Genomic DNA, 17,305 nt, shown 5'->3' on the forward strand with positions numbered 1-17,305 from the left:
CCGTATACTTCACTGGACTTCGATCGTTGCCTGGAAGCCTGTTTAAATCTCACTTTACAATGTTTTAATCGGTGTCCACCTCTGTGACAAAAATAACACACTACCTTCTTACACTTCCAATTGTTAGAAGTATGATTGCTTCCACGTTGATAAAAATTAGTTTTCGACTTTGCTGCTAAGCTGTTTCCTCTCAATTTTCAGTTAGTGGCGGCTTTTTCCTGCTTCGCGGCTGAGTCCTGGCTTTACACGCCACTTTTGGCTAACTGTTGCTACCCAACTAGGAGAATGGCTCCATTTTGTGCACCTTGAACTGTCTGTGAATCCTTTAGAGTGCTTTCAATCGCAAGCATTATTTCTAACTTTTTTTTTTAAATCAAGATTCACTTCAGCCAACAATCTTCACGGACTAGCATTCTCCTGCATGCCACATACCAAATGATCCCTGAGCATGTCATGCAGGGTTTCACTGAAATCACAATATTCCGTTAGTTGTTTTAATTTCACCATATAGGTAGTAATGGTCTCACCTGGGAGTCTACTCCGTGAATTGAATCTGGACCTCTGCATTGTGACTGAGGGCTTGGGTTAAAAATGTTCCTTAACGAGGTCTACTAATTCATTGAAGGTCTTTGAACCTGGGGCACTGGGAACTGTCAAGCTTCTAATTAAACTGTAGGTCTTGCTCCCACAAATACTCAGGAGAATCGCTCTCCTCTTTTCCTCCCCCATGATTTTGTTGCCTTGAAAGTAGAATGCAAGATATTCTATATATTGAGACCAGCCATCTGTGGCCGGTTCAAAGGGGTCAACTCTGCCAGACTGTGGCACCTTGGATGAGTATATCTTCTTTTCTTTTTAATGAACTTAGATACTCACAATCGCTGGGTGAGGTACAACATTGGATCTAATCCCATTCTCATTGCCAGTTTGTTATAGAGTTGATTTTCCAGGCAACTTTTCTTGGTGGTCACATTTAACTTTATTTACAAGACAGTTGCAGCAACTACACGTGTGCATCAAACTCTGTAACTAAAGAAGAACTCTCTCCTAGATGTTCCCCACACTGCTAACCCATTGGTTTACATATGACCTTACTACATGGGGTTATTCTTAAAGCTACAGTCCTACATTTATCAAAACTATAATTACCAGAAGCTTCGATGAGCTTCCTGTCTTTTGTAGACAGGAGGTAAGGTTCAGAGCATGTCAAGGCTAAAATGGCAGGGTTTCTTTTCTATGTTCCTAATGAGGCCAGGGGAAACACAGAGTGCCGCCAGAACAACTCGGTTAAAGGATCCAGTAAAGCTCGTGGCATTCACAACTATGTCAAAAATGCTGCGTCTTTTTGACTGCTGATCTTTAAAAGCATGGAGAGTTTCACAGCCAAATATTATAGAGGTGGCACAAGTCGAACCTCTAGTTATTTCTGTCAATTTTACAGTTTCCCCAAGTGGTCTGCTACCAGATGTACAGGCAGGAGAACAAATAAACTGGATCAATGATTTATTCACAATGGGCTCAAAAGACACAATTGGGATCCAATGAGGAAGGACAGAAGATCTCAATTTGCTGCTTTGTATAAAAATGACATTGTGAATTGACTGTCCATTGGAGGGATTGCCTGATTTCAATTTGCATCGGAAGTGATAACCGGGTTTTATTTATTGGGACTACTGAGTTAACCAATGAGCTGGAGGCAGAGTGGGACTTAAGGCAAAAGTTGCAGCAAACAGTCTGCCATAGAAATTCATGTGAGTGTATTAAATAACACCAAATGTAGCACAGGGAAGGAATGAGAACTACTGGTGTCCTGGTGAGTTGATGACTGTATGATATGTGAATAAAAAGTTTCACAATCACAAATCCTTCATAGAATTTATATGTACCAAAGCAATTCCTTTTTAATCATGTTATATAGAATTTCTGCTCTGATCAACTCACTTAATGCATTCCCTAAAGAGTTAAGTGGTCTCTGTTCAGAACTGCCAATGTCATTAATCCAAGGCTTACTCTTATACACATGAAAAAAAGATCAAATAAAAACGTTCCAGGATCTCCAGGGATCACAGATGCACCCAAATCCAGAGGTAAAAGGACAGTGATCTATGCCACTACTCCACTCTCAGATCCTTGCCCAAAACCTTCCCTCAATTTATAGAACCACTGTACAAAATATCAGATCATGTGAATTCAACGTGACAATGGAAACACTGCAACACAGCTCCTTACACCTAGGCCCAACATCTGGAAGAATTTTCCTCCAAAGGACACCGGATTAAAGGATCAAACTATGAAGAGAAACTATGCACAAACTTGCTTTGCATTAGGCATTTCCTCAAGTTTGTAAGGCTGAGGGGTCTTGGAAATGTTGAAAAGATGTTTTTGGATACAACATATTTGGAGAAACTACGTCCTCTGGTGGGGCGAATCCATGCATAAAACATAAAATTGGAACAAATTAATTTAGAAATCAAATCAAGAAGCACGTTTCCATAAAAAAGAGTCATAGAAAAAAGAGTAAAGGAACATTCTCCACCCTCTTCCCCCACCACAATATAAATTCTGGATGCTGGGACTATTTAAATTTTCAAGATGGATAGATCATTTTGTGGTAAGGGTATCAACAACAAAAACTCATATTTATATAGCATTTTTAAGGTTATGAAACATTCCAAGGCACTTCACAGGAGAATTATACAACATAATATGATGCTGAGCTGCATAAGGAGATATCAGGTCAGATGACTAAAAGCTTGGGTCAAAGAGGTAGGTTTTCAAGTGAGTCTTAAAGGAGGAAAGCAAGGTAGAGAGGCGGAGAGGTGTAGGGAGGGAATTCCAGAGCTTGGGACCCAGGCAGCTGAAGGCCCGGCCACCAATGGTGGAGCAATTATAATTGGGAATGTGCAAGAGGCCAGGATTAGAGGAGCGCAGATATCTGGGAGGGTTGTGGAGCTGGAAAATGTTACAGAGAAAAGGGGGGGCGGGGCGGGGTGTAAAGCCATGCAAAGGGCTTGAAAACAAGGATGAGCATTTTAAAATCTAGATATTGCTTGACTGGAATCAACGTAAGTCAATCATCCGGGAACGGGACTTGCTGAGAGTTAAGATATGGGCAGCAGAGTTTTGGATGACTTCAAAACAATGGAGGGTAGAATGTGGGAGACCAGCTGGGAGTGCGTTGGAATAGTCGAACTTAGAAGTAACAAAGACTTAGATGAGGGGTATGGAGGGATCATATAAAGAATCAAGGGATATGGAACAAAGGCAAGTGAATGGTGCAGCTCTTCCATGATCTAGTTGAATGGTGGAGGAGATACTCTGAGGGACCTATGATCCAATACTCATTTGCACTCTCTTGCTTGTGTGTGAGTAGTCTGCTTCTTTTCCAGAAGGTACCAGAAAATGGATCCTGACAATTTCTGTCATTCAGGATAGAATATGAATAATATTATGATTAATACCAATATTGACACTATTTTTATGGACCACTGCACCCCCATACACTTAACACTTAGTCTCACACCCACATCTGACAGCTCGCACACATTGCAGATTGCACAGTGCTCACTGACACTTCCCTCTCTCTTGCAGGACAAGGTGTTCACAATTGGAAGCAGCACAAGCTAACTGGAGGGTGTTGGACCCTCCTAACCCCATGGAGTAACAGTGCTGACAATGACTGGAATTATAACTGCTGGACCCGTGGTAGGGCTGAATCAACTGAAGGCAATGGTAATCTCATACCTAATCTGCCTTCTCAGATCCCACTTCCTCCTCATTCCACAATCTCTTCTGATTTACAAGTTGCAGATCATGTGTTCATGCACCTCTTATTTACACCCCTTCCTCTCATGACAACTCTATCCTTGTGTCTGTCTCCTTTTAGGTATTCAAGAAGTGCAGCCTGGGCAGGCAGTGGAGGAAGAGCAAGAACGCAGTGATGATGAAAGCACACCGTCACTCGATTTCACACTCACAACCACTCACCACTTGCTGACGCAGCGCCTAATTTAGAGGATGGCATAAAGGCAGGATCTGCACCTAAGACCATAAGACCATAAGAAATAGGAGCAGAAATTAGGCCAATCGGCCCATCGAGTCTGCTCCTCCATTCAATCATGGCTGATAAGTTTCTCAACCCCATTCTCCCCGTAACCTTTGACCCCCTTACCAATCAAGACCCTATCTATCTCGGTCTTAAATACACTCAATGACCTGGCCTCCACAGCCTTCTGTGGCAATGAATTCCATAGATTCACCACTCTCTGGCTAAAGAAGTTTCTCCTCATCTCTGTTCTAAATGTTGTTCCCTTTACTCTGAGGCTGTGCCCTCGGGTCCTAGTCTCTCCTACTAATGGAAACATCTTCCCCGCGTCCACTCTATCCAGGCCTTTCAGTATTCTGTACGTTTCAATCAGATCCCCCCCTCATCCTTCTAAACTCCATCGAGTATAGACTCCATCGTGCTCCCACCCCTACCGTATCACCACTGCCCCTGATGTTGCCTGTCAGCCAGTCAGCCAGCCCAGGCAGCTGCCTCTGAGATGGTGCAGTCTGAAACTGGGCCTTCTAAGGCCCAGACCTGCCGAGACCATGCTCCAAGACCACTTACAGTCTCCTGCACTAAAATGCAGCAATCTTTCATCAGCCAGGGTTCAGCCCCTGGGATAGCACTGCTTAGGAGCACTATGTCAGGCAAAGGCATGCGGAAGATACTAAAGAAATGTACAAGGTAGTTTAGTTTATATTTCTATGAAGTATGGCATAATTTAATTAGTACATTTGATTTGGAATGTCTATTTTTCTAGTGGTGTAAAGACCCATATGGTGGAAAAAGCCTGTATTTTCTCTTGGCAATTTCTTTTTAACACGAAAGTGGGCTGGGGAATTTTCTGAAAGAGAGTTAATTGATTTCCTGTTTATGCCATCATTAGGTTACAAGAAATTTCCATGTGATCTGAGGATGCCATTGGGCTGAACAGCTCAGAAGCAAAGAGTAAATTGGAAGCTAATTGTATTGGGGCTGAGCTGTCCTGTGCTTTTGTTTGGCAGTTTAGAAAACACTGAGAATCTCTACAAAGAAACAAGCAAGGTTCTCTCTGAATGGACCAATTTTCTGTTTAGCAGTCTTCGAACAGATACTGGTGATGAAGCAGGTCTTTAAGTATAGAGCAGAGACTGAGAGTAGGATTTTCCAGCCCTGCCTGCCACCAGAATCGTCCAGTCCCGTCAAAAGTCAATGGACTTTTGGCTGGGCTGCCAAATTCCCTGTGGCAGTTCTTGCATGATGGGGCTCAACTTGAGGCAGAAGTGGGTGTGGGCACCGGATGCCATTTTGGTCTCCGCATGGCACCAGTAGGCACCAAAACAACAGGTGCTACCCAAGTCTAATTTTGCACCCAATAATTGTGTACCAAAGAAGGGTAACGTTTTCATTGGTTAACTCAATGGAATGCTACAATCTTTTCCCAGGATATATACAACTCATGAAAAAAGGCTTTTAACCTTGGCATCAAGCTAATGGTAACTCATTAATGTAAGAAGAGAAAAATAATTTATAGACACATTCAATGGCATTACCATCACTGAATCCCCAACTATCATTGGCCAGAAACTGAACTGGACTAGCCATATAAATACTGCAGCTACAAGAGCAGGTCAGAGACTAGGAATCCTGCAGTGAGTAACTCACCTCCTGACTCCCCAAAGCCTGTCCACCATCTACAAGGCACAAGTCAGGAGTGTGATGGAATACTCTCCACTTGCCTGGATGAGTGCAGCTTCAACAGCACTCAAGAAGCTTGGGACCATCCAGGACAAAGCAGTCTGTTTGATTGGCACCCCATCCACAAACATTCACTCCCTCCACCACTGACTCATAGCTGTAACAGCATGTACCATCTACAAAATGCACTGCTGGAACTGAACAAGCCTCCTTAGGCAGCACCTTCCAAACCCACAACCACTACTACCTAGAAGAACAAGGGCAGTAGTTACAAGGGGACACCACCAACTGCAAGTTTCCCTCCATCAACATCCTGACTTAGAAATATATCGTTGTTCCTTCACTGTCATTGGGTCAAAATCCTGAAGATCCCTCTCTAACAGCACTATGGGTATATACACACCACATGGACTGCAGTGGTTCGGGAAGGCAGCTCGCCAACACCTTCTCAAGGGCAACTAGGGATGGGCAATAAATGCTGGCCTAGCGTGTGATGCCCACGTCCCATACATGAATGAAAAAAATAATGGGAAGTTGGGTTCAATGATAAAGGGTGGGAGGACATTCAAGTAGAGCATCAATATTGATAGAAACTTGTGGGGTCAAATGCTGCAAATTCTTCGTAATTATTTTAGATCAGATAGATTTCTTTTCCCTCAAAGGGAGACACCTCCATACCAACTGGATGATACAAAGGCCTAAATCAGACCTGTGAATCTTTCTTCCAACTCACCTATATTGTTGCATTCTGTCATCCAACAAAAATACTATATTTACTGTGTTACCATGGTTACTAACTTTAACAAGAAGTGAATGCCAGCACACCAAGATCGATAAAATAAGGAAATGACCTTGTGAACTCTTTCTACTCCTTGTATTTTCGATGCCTATTAATATTCGTCTAAAACAGCCTATAACCTTGCCAACCCTTTAAACAAGGGATAGTGTAAGTAATCGCATTTTCAGGTGGAAATAATCAACAAAAGAGATTTGCTCTTTGACCTTCTGATTGTCAGATCAGTACTTTGCCATCAGGCTACTAGAACATTCAAAGGATAAGTTTTGGCCATAAACAGTTTACGCAGTGACACTAGCATGATGGTATGAATGCAGCCCTTAACACATGGGCACCGTCAATTGCATGGGTTATGAGTCAAAAATTTGAATAATCCACTTGTTTAAGCTTATCACGTAAATTATGTAAGTTTCGAAGTTATCCCTTTCCAAAGAATAAATGCAATGCTTTTCATTTGTAAATTCCTGCCAAGAGGTGCTGATGGTTTTCTGGTAGGTCAGCGCTGTGGTCCTACAGTGTCTCACTCAAGAAGACATTCTTCATGTGTACACCTTGCCAATCAATGTTGGCAAGTTGCTCAGTAATGGACTGAATGGCAACCAAGTCAGATCTCAGCTTCACCATGCGCTCCTGGCAAAGTTCATTGGACATTTTAATTCCTGCACCATTGGTGGCTGTATCTTCAGTCGCCTGGGCCCTAATTTCTGGAATTCCCTAAACCTTTCTGCTTTGCTACCTACCTTTGCTCCTTTAACACCTTAAAGCCTACCTCTATGACCAAGCTTTTAGTCACCTGTGTCTCGGTGTCAAATTTTGTTTGATTACACTCACGTGATGCATTTTAGGATTCTTTTCTATATCAAAGATGCTATATAAACATATGTTATTGTAGCTGACACTAGCAAGCCTGGCTTGCCTTCCTTGATCAGGTGCATTCTGCAAGGTTATCAGGTATCTCAGGGAGGTGGTGGCATAGTGATAGTGTCACTAGATTAATATTCCAGAGACTCAGGGTAATCATCTAACGATTTGGGTTCAAATTCCACTACGGCAGATGGTGAAATTTGAATTCAATAAAAATCATATATGTCTGATGAACGTAAACCTAATGCTATGAAATTATTACTGTTGCAAAAACCCAACTGGTTCAGGGAAGGAAATCTGCTGTCCTTACCCGGTCTGGCCTACATGTGACTCCAGACCCACAGCAATGTGGTTGACTCTTAACTGCCCTCTGAAGAAGGGCAATTTGGGATGGGCAATAAATGCTGGCCCAGCCAATGATGCCCACATCCCACGAATGATTTAAAAAACAAAACACTCTGATAAGTTGAGGATTGAAAGAGGTGGACATTTTACAGGACGCTTAACTATTTTATCCATGACTTGTTTTTGTCCAAGCTGTGCAGGCAATTAAACAGTGCTGTTTAAATTTGTCTGGAGGCGAGTTCATGTTGTGAGGTTGAATTATCACAAGGTTATAACATTTCAAAGGACCATCAACATAAACTCATTCTGACGAATACACAACGCAGTCTTGCATACTGCCCTCTCAGCTCCTACAAATGCTCAACTATGTCAAGGTTGTCCTCACACAGGTGTTGACTGGCAATAAGCAGCCAAACAAAATACTTTTTGACATTTCATTTGCAGCTATTATTTGTCAAGCACTGTCTAATTGCTTGATTCCACCAGTGAGAAAGTACTATAAAGAAATATCTCGGTTGTATACAGGAACAGGCAAAGAAGGGAACTATGGTGTGGCTGTAAATCCCATCAGTCCTTCATAAAAATAAAATAATTGCCTGAATCTTAACAACGGCACACATCTCCTTTTGAGAAAGAGAAAAAAAAGAGGGGGAAAATGAGTCAAAAAATTGGAATGAATGGTTTGCTTTGCTTCTGTAATAATCTCTCTCGACCAGCTGCCAGAACTGCTGCTCTCTAAACATATAGAGAAACATCATCTAAAGGGAGCAAAATGAATAATACTTTGTGAGACATATGCACAGAATGTTGGCTGACCTGATTATTTGTCCTGTGCTTGCTCCTCTATGTGGCATTGTTTTTCTAAATAAACCAGTAAGACATTGGGTGCCCCTGTGTCAGTAAACAAAAATAAAACAGGGAGGACTGCCCTCTTTTTTTTTGGAAGGTGGGGGTCAGAGGTGGGGGCGGAATCTGATAAGGAACTAAACCTTGAAAAAGAGGTTACTGAAAAATGTTATTTTTATTGCAGTCCCTGAAGCGCCCACTGGTCGTGGAAGGTCTCAAGCAAACTTACACACTCCAGGAGCCATTTGAAGCTATCATGCCAGTTGGGATACTAACAGCATTGGGTGCAATGGTGGATTTACAGTCCAGCCAACTTTACTCACCACTGAAGTCAGCGAGTAAAATTGGCTGGGTTGCAAAATCAGCGATTCACTGGATCCCGTGGGTTTCCCACTCGTCAAGATAAGTTAAAATTGCTTCCCACCTGTTTCTTCCCCAAGGCCACCCGAGTGCAGACAAGATCACAGGAGGGAAGGTAGGCAGCCCAAGGAAGCCCCCCTTCCCACCCACATGTAGATGGCCACCTTGGCCAGACCCAGGAGGAGATCCTCCAACTTTCCCCCAGCCCCACCACCATTAGATGGGAAGTAATTTTATACATTTGATGTAATAATATTCAAGTTAGTCTTAAGATTTGTGAAGGAGGGAAGCTGACTAAACCACAAAAGGCTTGAGGGAAGATTTTTTTTGTTTTGAATTTTCCAGATGATGGACTTGGTGAAGCTTAAAACAGAAGCACATTCTAATCAATCACCTCATAATCCTAATTTGGATGAATAACTATTTGTACACTTCTCAATGTGGCCCCCAACACTGACACACCAACTTCAATACTCTCTCTCCACACTGAATGGCCAAAGATCAGCAGCATGGGACTGAAGTAAATCCTGCAGCACCCAATACTCCTTGGAAGTCTCTCATCCAGGTGCTAAACAAGCCGTAACTATGCTTCATTTCTGAGACCAAACAGGATCGAGCGCTATCACAGCACAGTGGAAGGAGGACTTTATGTTTTTTTTCTTGGGATCGACATTGCTGGCTAGGCCAGCATTTATTGTCTATCACTAATTGCCCTTGAGAAGGTAATGGTGAGCTTCCTTCTTGAACCACTGCAGTGTAGGTACACACACAGTGCTGTTAGGGAGGGAATTGCAGGATCTTTACCCAGTGATAGTGAAGGAATAGCAATATATTTCCAAGTCAGGATGGTGAGTGGCTTGGAGGGAAACTTCCAGGTGGTGTTGTTCCCATGTGTCTGCTGCCCTTGTCCTTCTAGATGGTAGTGGTCATGGGTTTGGAAGGTGTTGCCTAAGGAGCATTGCTGAGTTCCTGCAATGCATCTTGTAGATGATGCACACTGCTGCCACTGTGCATCGGTGGTGGAGGGAGTGAATGTTTGTAGATGGGGTGCCAATCAAGCGGGCTGCATTTTCCTGGATGGTGTCAAGCTTCTTGATTGTTGTTGGAGCCGCACTCCCCCAGTATTCCATCACACTCCTGACTTGTGCCTTGTAGATGGTGGACAAGCTTTGGGAATTCAGGAGGTGAGTCACTCGCCACAGGATCCCTAACATCTGATCTGGTCTTGTAGCCACAGTATTTATATGGCTGATTGAGTTATGTTTCTGGCCAATGTTGACCCCCAGGATGTTAATAATGGGGGTCTCAGCAATGGTAATGCCATTGAACATCAAGGGGTGATGGTTAGACTATCCCTTGTTGGAGATCGTCATTGCCTGGTACTTTCATGGAGCAAATGTTACTTGCAATTTGTCAGCCCAAGCCTGGATATTGTCCAGGCCTTGCTGCATTTGGACATGGACTGCTTCAGTATCTGAGGAGTCACGAATGGTGCTGAACATTGTGTAATCATCAGCGAATATCCCCACTCCTGACCTTATGATGGAAGGAAGGTCATTAATGAAGCAGCTGAAGATGGTTGCGCCGAGGACACTACCCTGAGGAACTCCTGCAGTGATGTCCTGGACCTGAGATGATTGACCTCCAAGTACCACAACCATCTCCCTTTGTGCTAGGTATGAATCCAACCATCGAAGAGTTTTCCCCCGTTTCCCATTGACTCCAGTTTTGCTAGGGCTCCTTGATGCCACACGCGGTCAAATGCTGCCTTGATGTCAAGGGCAGTCACTCTCACCTCACCTCAGGAGTTCAGCTCTTTTGTCCATGTTTGAACCAAGGTTGTAATGTGGTCAGGAGCTGAGTGGCCCTTATGGAACACAAACTGGACATAGGTGAGCAGGTTATTGTTAAACAAGTGCCACCTGATAGCATTGTTGATGACCCCTTCTATCAGTTCATTGATGATCGCAAGTGGACTGATGGGGCGGTAATTGGCCGGGTTGGATTTGTCCTGCTTTTTGTGTACAGGACATACCTGGGCAATTTTCCACATAGCTGGGTGGATGCCAGTGTTATAGTGATACTGGAACAGCTTGGCTAGGGGCCTGACAAGTTCTGGAGCACAAGTACTATTGCCGGAATATTGTCAGGGCCCATTGCTTTTGCAAGGTGTGGTGCCTTCAACCATTTCTTGCTAGCATGTGGGATGAATCAAATTTGCAGAAGACTGGCATCTGTGATGCTGGGGACTTCCAGAGGAGGCCGAGGTAGGTCATCCACTCGGCACATCTGGCTGAGGATTGTTGCAAATGCTTCAGCTTTATCTTCTCCACTGATGTGCTAACCTCCCAATCATTGAAGATGGGCATATTTGTGGAGACTCCTCCTCCAGTAACTTGTTTAATTGTCCACCACCATTCACAACTGCAGAGCTTAGATCTGATCAGTTGGTTGGGGAATCGCTTAGCTCTATAATTTGCTGCTTATGCTATTTTGCACACAGATGGTCCTGTGTTGTAGCTTCACCAAGTTGACACCTCATTTTTAGGTATGCCTGATACTGCTCCTGGCATGCCCTCCTGCACTCTTCATTGAACTAGGGTTGATCCTCTAGCTCAGTGGTAATGGTAGAGTGGGTAAATGGCAGGCCATGAGGTTACAGATTGTGCTTGAGTACAATTCTGCTACTGCTGATGGCCCAAAGCACCTCATGGATCCCCAGTCTTGAGTTGCTATATCTGTTCAAAATCTATCTCATTTAGAACAGTGGTAGTGCCACACAACATGATGGAGAGTATCCTCAACGTGAAGATGGAACTTCATCTCCACAAGGATTGTGTGGTTGTCACTCCTACCGATACTCTCATGGACAGATACATCTGTGACCAGCAGGCTGTTGAGGATGAGGTCAAGTATATTTCTCCCTCAAGTAGCTACTTACTTTAGGATCCGGCTAGCTCGGTAAGTGTGCTACTGAACCACTCTTGGTGATGCACATTGAAGTCCCCACCCCGAGTAAATTCTGCACCCTTGCCACCCTCAATGCTTCCTCCAAGTGGTTTTCAATATGGAGGAGCACTGATAATAGAATGTTATCATTCATTGCAAGGGGAATTGAATACAAAAGTAGGGAGGTTATGCTTCAGTTGTACAGGGCACTAGTGAGGCCACATTTGGAGTACTGTGTACAATATTAATCGCCTTATTTATGGAGGGATGTAAATGCATTGGAAGCAATTCAGGGAATGTTTACCAGTCTAATGCCTGGAATGGGTTACCTTATGAGGAAATATTGGACAGACTTGTATCTGCTGGAGTTTAGAAGAGTAAGAGGCGACTTGATTAAAACATACAAGATTCTGAGGGGTCTTGACAGGGTGGATGTGGAGAGGATGTTTCCTCTTGTGGGAGAATCTAGAACTAGGGATCGCTGTTTAAAACTAAGGGGACGCCCATTTAAAACAGAGATGAGGCAACATTTATTCACTCAGAGGGTCGTGAGTCTTTGGAACTCTCTTCCTGAAAAGGTGGTGGAAGCAGAGTCTTTGAATATTTTTAAGGCAGGGGTGGATAGATTCTTGGTAAGCAAGGGGGTGAGAGGTTATCGGGAGTAGGTGGGATGCAGATTTCAGGTTACTATCAACTCAGCCATGATCTTATTAAATGGTGGAGCAGGCTGGAGGGGCTGAATGGCCTCCTCCTGCTCTTTGTTCATATGTTCGTATGATTCAAGAGCTAAAGGGGGAATGGTATGTGGTAACCAACAGGAGGTTTCCTTGCTGATATTTGACCTGATGCCTCCCTTGATATGAGACGTCATGTGGTCCAGAGTTGATGTTGAGGACTCCCAGGGCAGCTGCCTCCCAACTATATACCACTGTGCTGCCACCTCTGCTGGGTCTGATGGTGATGGTGGTGTCTGGGACATTATCTGTAAAGTATAATTCTGTGAGTACGTTGCTTGACCATTCTGTGAGACAGCTCTCCCAGTTTTGGCTTAAGACCCAAATGTCAGTAAGGAGGAGTTTGCATGGCTGACAGGCCTGAGTTTGACATTGTCGTTCTGGTGCCTAGGTCAATGCCGCGTGGCATCCTGATTCATTATTTTTTGACGGTTTTTTACAACTGAGTTGCTTGGTCGGCCTTTTCAGAGTCTGTGCTGTGTGTCTAGAGTTAAGTGTAGGGTGTCTAGAGTTATGTGTAGGTCAGACTAAGTAAGGACAGTAGGTTTCCTTCCTTAAAGGACTTTTCTGAACTAATTGAGAATGGTTTTAATGGTCAGCATTAGACTTTTAATTCCAGATTTTTATTGAATTCAAATTTCACCATCTGCTGTGGTGGGATTTGAACCCCCAGAGCATTAACCTGGGTCTCTGGGTTACAAGTCCTGTGACAATACCACTATGCCATTGTCACCCCCCTCCATATATGCAGAAGTCGTATATGTTCAGGCGTTAAACAGCTTGGATGAATCTGCTCATGCGAGGGCTTCAGGAAGAGAGAACTGGGGATTTGGTAATGATCACCTACCAGTGTGTGGTTCGATGGAAAAATATGGTTGTCCCTCTAGGATGCTGTACACTAATTTTGCACTGTTCCCATAAACTGGATCATCCGCATCAGTCGCTGTTACTCCCATGACTGAAGTGCCTGTTGGAACATAAAAACAGGAAACATTTTAGGAGCAAGAGAAAAATCTTGAGGGCAGAATTTTTCCCTCGTCGGGCGGGTGCGCACCCGACCCGAGTGGGAGTGAAATAGCGCGAGATGATGGTTGGGCAAGCGCCCCGACATCATCGCGCACTCTCGCGATATTTTGCTCGGCGGTTGCGTGTGAGAGAGTCGGTAGAGCACCCGCTGACAATTAAGAGGCCTGTTAAGGCTCTTAATCAATGAATTAAATCGCATTTTTCACTGCCCGTCCAACCGTTGGGTTGGCGGGTGGGTGAATGTGCCAGGCGGCCGTTGCATCTTTAACAAAACCTCACCCACGGGCAGGATGACGTTTCGGACGGTAAATTAAAAAAAAAAACAATAAAAAATGTTTAAAACTGGTTTTTAACATGTCCCTGCTCATGGGATGGAGTCACATGAGGGGACGTGTTGGCCTCATTTTTGACATCTTTATTTTTAACATTAAAAACCTTCAGCTCCCTGGGGCTGCTCCGTGCCTTCAGGGAGATTGCACACTCCTGCGCTCACACTCCCCCCTCCCCCCCCCACCCCCCCACCACTCCAGCAGCACGCTAGTTACTTGGCCAGCCAGTGTAATATCATGGCAGGGGCCCGATTGCGGGTGGCACACTGTTGTGCGGCCGCTCCCAGGCCCGCCCGCTGTGCCCGCCAAGGTAAAATTTCTGCCCTAAGCATCAACCATCCTGTCTCTCTTCAATAGATCAGCTGCACCTTTCCATCATTTCACCATGTTCCTGAAATCCATCAATCCATTTCTCGCTGCAAAATCAGTTCTTAAATTAAAACAAAAAAACTGAATATGCTGGAAACACCCAGCAGGTCAAGCAGCAGCTCCCAAGGGATCAATGAGGACAGTGAAAACAAGACAACGGGTGATATTTGGAAGCAGGGATGGGGACAAAGGAAAGCAATAAGGAATAAGGATTAAGAGGGGTGTGGTATTTAAGAGCTTGTTGAAGTTTGTGGGTGCCGACACCTGAATTTTTGTTCACGTGTCGAATGCTGCCTGACTTGTTGAGTATTTCTAGCATTTTCTGTTTTTATTGCAGGTTTCCAGCATCCATAGCATTTTGCTTTTCTAATTATCTCTTCAACCCATTTGTCCAAATTAATGGGCTACCGGGGAATTTATTCCATGCTTTGGTTACATATTGAATTAAAAAGTTTTGCTTGACTTCCCTTTTCACTACGGCTTTGTTCATTTTTAAAAGCAGGAACTGAAGTCAATTAAAATGCTAACAAAGCAACTGAGATTTATTTCTAGTTGTGTAAAATTTAAACTTGCATCGGGCCCTGCACTTAGAGCACTCTGCACAGTCCGGTCACGTACCATAGAAAGGATGTAGAAGCACTGGAGAAAGTGCAAAATAGATTTAGAAGGAGGGCACAAGAACTGAGGGTTTGGAGCTATTGGGAACGATTGAACAGGTTGGGGCTATTTTACTATGGGCAGAAATTTTAGCTCGGCGGGTGGGCGCGTGCCTGACCAGCTCGAGTGTGAAATGACGCACATTGACGTTGGCCCAGCGTGTCGACGCCAACGCACAGTCACGTGATAGTTCGGTCAGCGGGCACGCACCGGGAGACAATTAAAAGGAGATGATAATGGAACACATACGCCTTCCACATCCCACAAGAAACCTGGGAAGATTGTTGAGGATTGACACCTTTGGCTAAAATGACTTGGGGGAAGGGCATGAAGTAGGAGCTGGGTAGAAACTATAAATAGTACATGAGGTTAGCAGTTTGTGGGCAATGTAGAGTAAAGGGTTAACTCGAGCTACTGAGCGTGTGTAAGAAGATATGCCACAGTGATGGCGCTCACTGAGAGAAGAAGCACATTAGAGAGTAGCTCCAGCTATGTCTTGGCCTTACTTAACCTTTGTAAATAGTTACTGTAGAAATTAATGTATTTTCAACAAAGGACATTACATCCAGCAAGATCTCTTCTAGAGTATGAAGTTAATGAAACCCAAGATAAAGGTTTGCCAAAGCAAATAAAAAATAAAATAAAAACTCTACTTTTTCATTGATAACACGTTCCAGCTCATGTGACAGATTCACATGAGGGGACTTGATTTATTACGTTTTTATTTTGAAATTTAAAAAAAAAATATTCCCTCCCTGTGGCAGCTCCATGCCTCAGGGAGATTATGAAGCTCTCACCCACGCGTCTGGCTCCCACTCGCACCCCCCACCCCCACCACCACCACCACCCCTCCCACACAGGCAGTGCTCAGCGCTGCCGCTCGCGTCTTAGGCTGAGCGGGCCTTCATTGGCCTGCCAGCGTGAGATCGCGGCGCAGTGCCGATTGCTGGCTGACCCACCGAGCACCCCCGCCAAGGGCAAAATTCTGCCCTAAAGAACGGATAAGATTTAAAGGAGATACGATGTGGTCTTTAAAATTATGGATGGTTTGAGCATGATAGATGCGGAAGGTTTCTTGTGGAAAACAGGTGGGTGTAAGTACAAGACATATACTTATAAACCCAGTAGGAAAACAAAGGGAAAATTACTTTACTCAGTGATTGCGGCAAGTAGCTTAGATGCTTTTAAAAATGAAGCCAGGTAAAAACAGGAGAGATAAATGAATAGAAAAATCAGCTGAAAAGACTGAGGTAAGGTAAATGGAATAGGAGGTAACTTGTATTGGAGCAGCAACACCAGCACAGACTAGTTGGATCAAATAGCCTGTTTCTGTATTTTCTATGTTATTTTCTGTGATTCCCCCAGGTCTTTTGAACACTTTACTCACAGAGAACATTTTGGCTGGATAGATACTGTAAGGTTCTCTTATTGTGAAACATTCATTGCGATGTGAGAGTAACTGCCTTCGACACCCAGGCCCCATTAAGGAGCCCCATGAGTCAACGGGAATCAGGGGGAAAGCCTCTCTGCTGGTTGGAGTCACACCAAGCACAAAGGAAGATGATTGTGGCCAATCATCTCAGTTCCAGGAAATCACTGCAGGAATTCCTCAGGGTGGTGTCCTAGGCCCAACCATCTTCAGCTGTTTCATCAATGACCTTCCTTCCATCATAGGGTCAGAAGTGGGGCTGTTCACTGATGTTTGCACAATGTTCAGCACCATTCGCGACTCCTCAGATACTGAAGAAGTCCATGTCCATGTAAAGTCAGAATCCCCTCCAACCAGATTTTATGAAATATAAAAACTCCAAAACCCATGGATAAAAGTACTGCAAACGAACAGGCCACACCTCAACATGAAAACACATGGAGACTACACTGTCAGGGGTTAATTTTCAAAACATTCCAATATCGAAGCAAAACCGATACTATGAAAGGACATTGGGACATTATCACAACAATGACACAAGATAGCTGCCATCACGTCAATTAAGAAGTTGGAAATACCATTGTAACAGACAGCAGCTATCATACAAACAACATCCACAACAGCCAAGAAAGAGAAGAACCTGTTACATACATATCCAGAGATACTTTGCCAGAATGGGGTTCATTGTTTCGATTGTTGAAAAACATCAGCAATGAATGGGTATGTCTAGACCAAAGCATGTAACAGACTAAAGAGGTTAAAGAGTGCCAAGCATTGACCATCCGGCAGGATGACTTCAGGAAATATGTTCATCTTTCAGCAGAACGTCTTCAGGAAATGTGTTTTGATATTTTCGATAAGGATCCTCATAAAAGG

The 17,305-nt window shown here is 43.9% G+C and overlaps 1 protein-coding gene across 2 annotated transcripts in view; it reads right to left on the minus strand.

Moving 5' to 3' along the window:
* The window catches only part of cdh8 (cadherin 8), a 270,165-nt gene that overhangs the window by 103,094 nt on the left and 149,766 nt on the right, over positions 1-17,305 (minus strand). For both annotated transcript variants that reach the window (XM_041192408.1, XM_041192407.1), the window contains exon 4: positions 13,467-13,586. In XM_041192408.1, coding sequence (XP_041048342.1) covers positions 13,467-13,586 — 120 coding nt within the window. The remainder of the gene's footprint in view (positions 1-13,466; positions 13,587-17,305) is intronic.

This window comes from Carcharodon carcharias, chromosome 7, assembly GCF_017639515.1.
Source record: "Carcharodon carcharias isolate sCarCar2 chromosome 7, sCarCar2.pri, whole genome shotgun sequence".
NCBI classification, from domain to species: Eukaryota; Metazoa; Chordata; class Chondrichthyes; order Lamniformes; family Lamnidae; genus Carcharodon; species Carcharodon carcharias.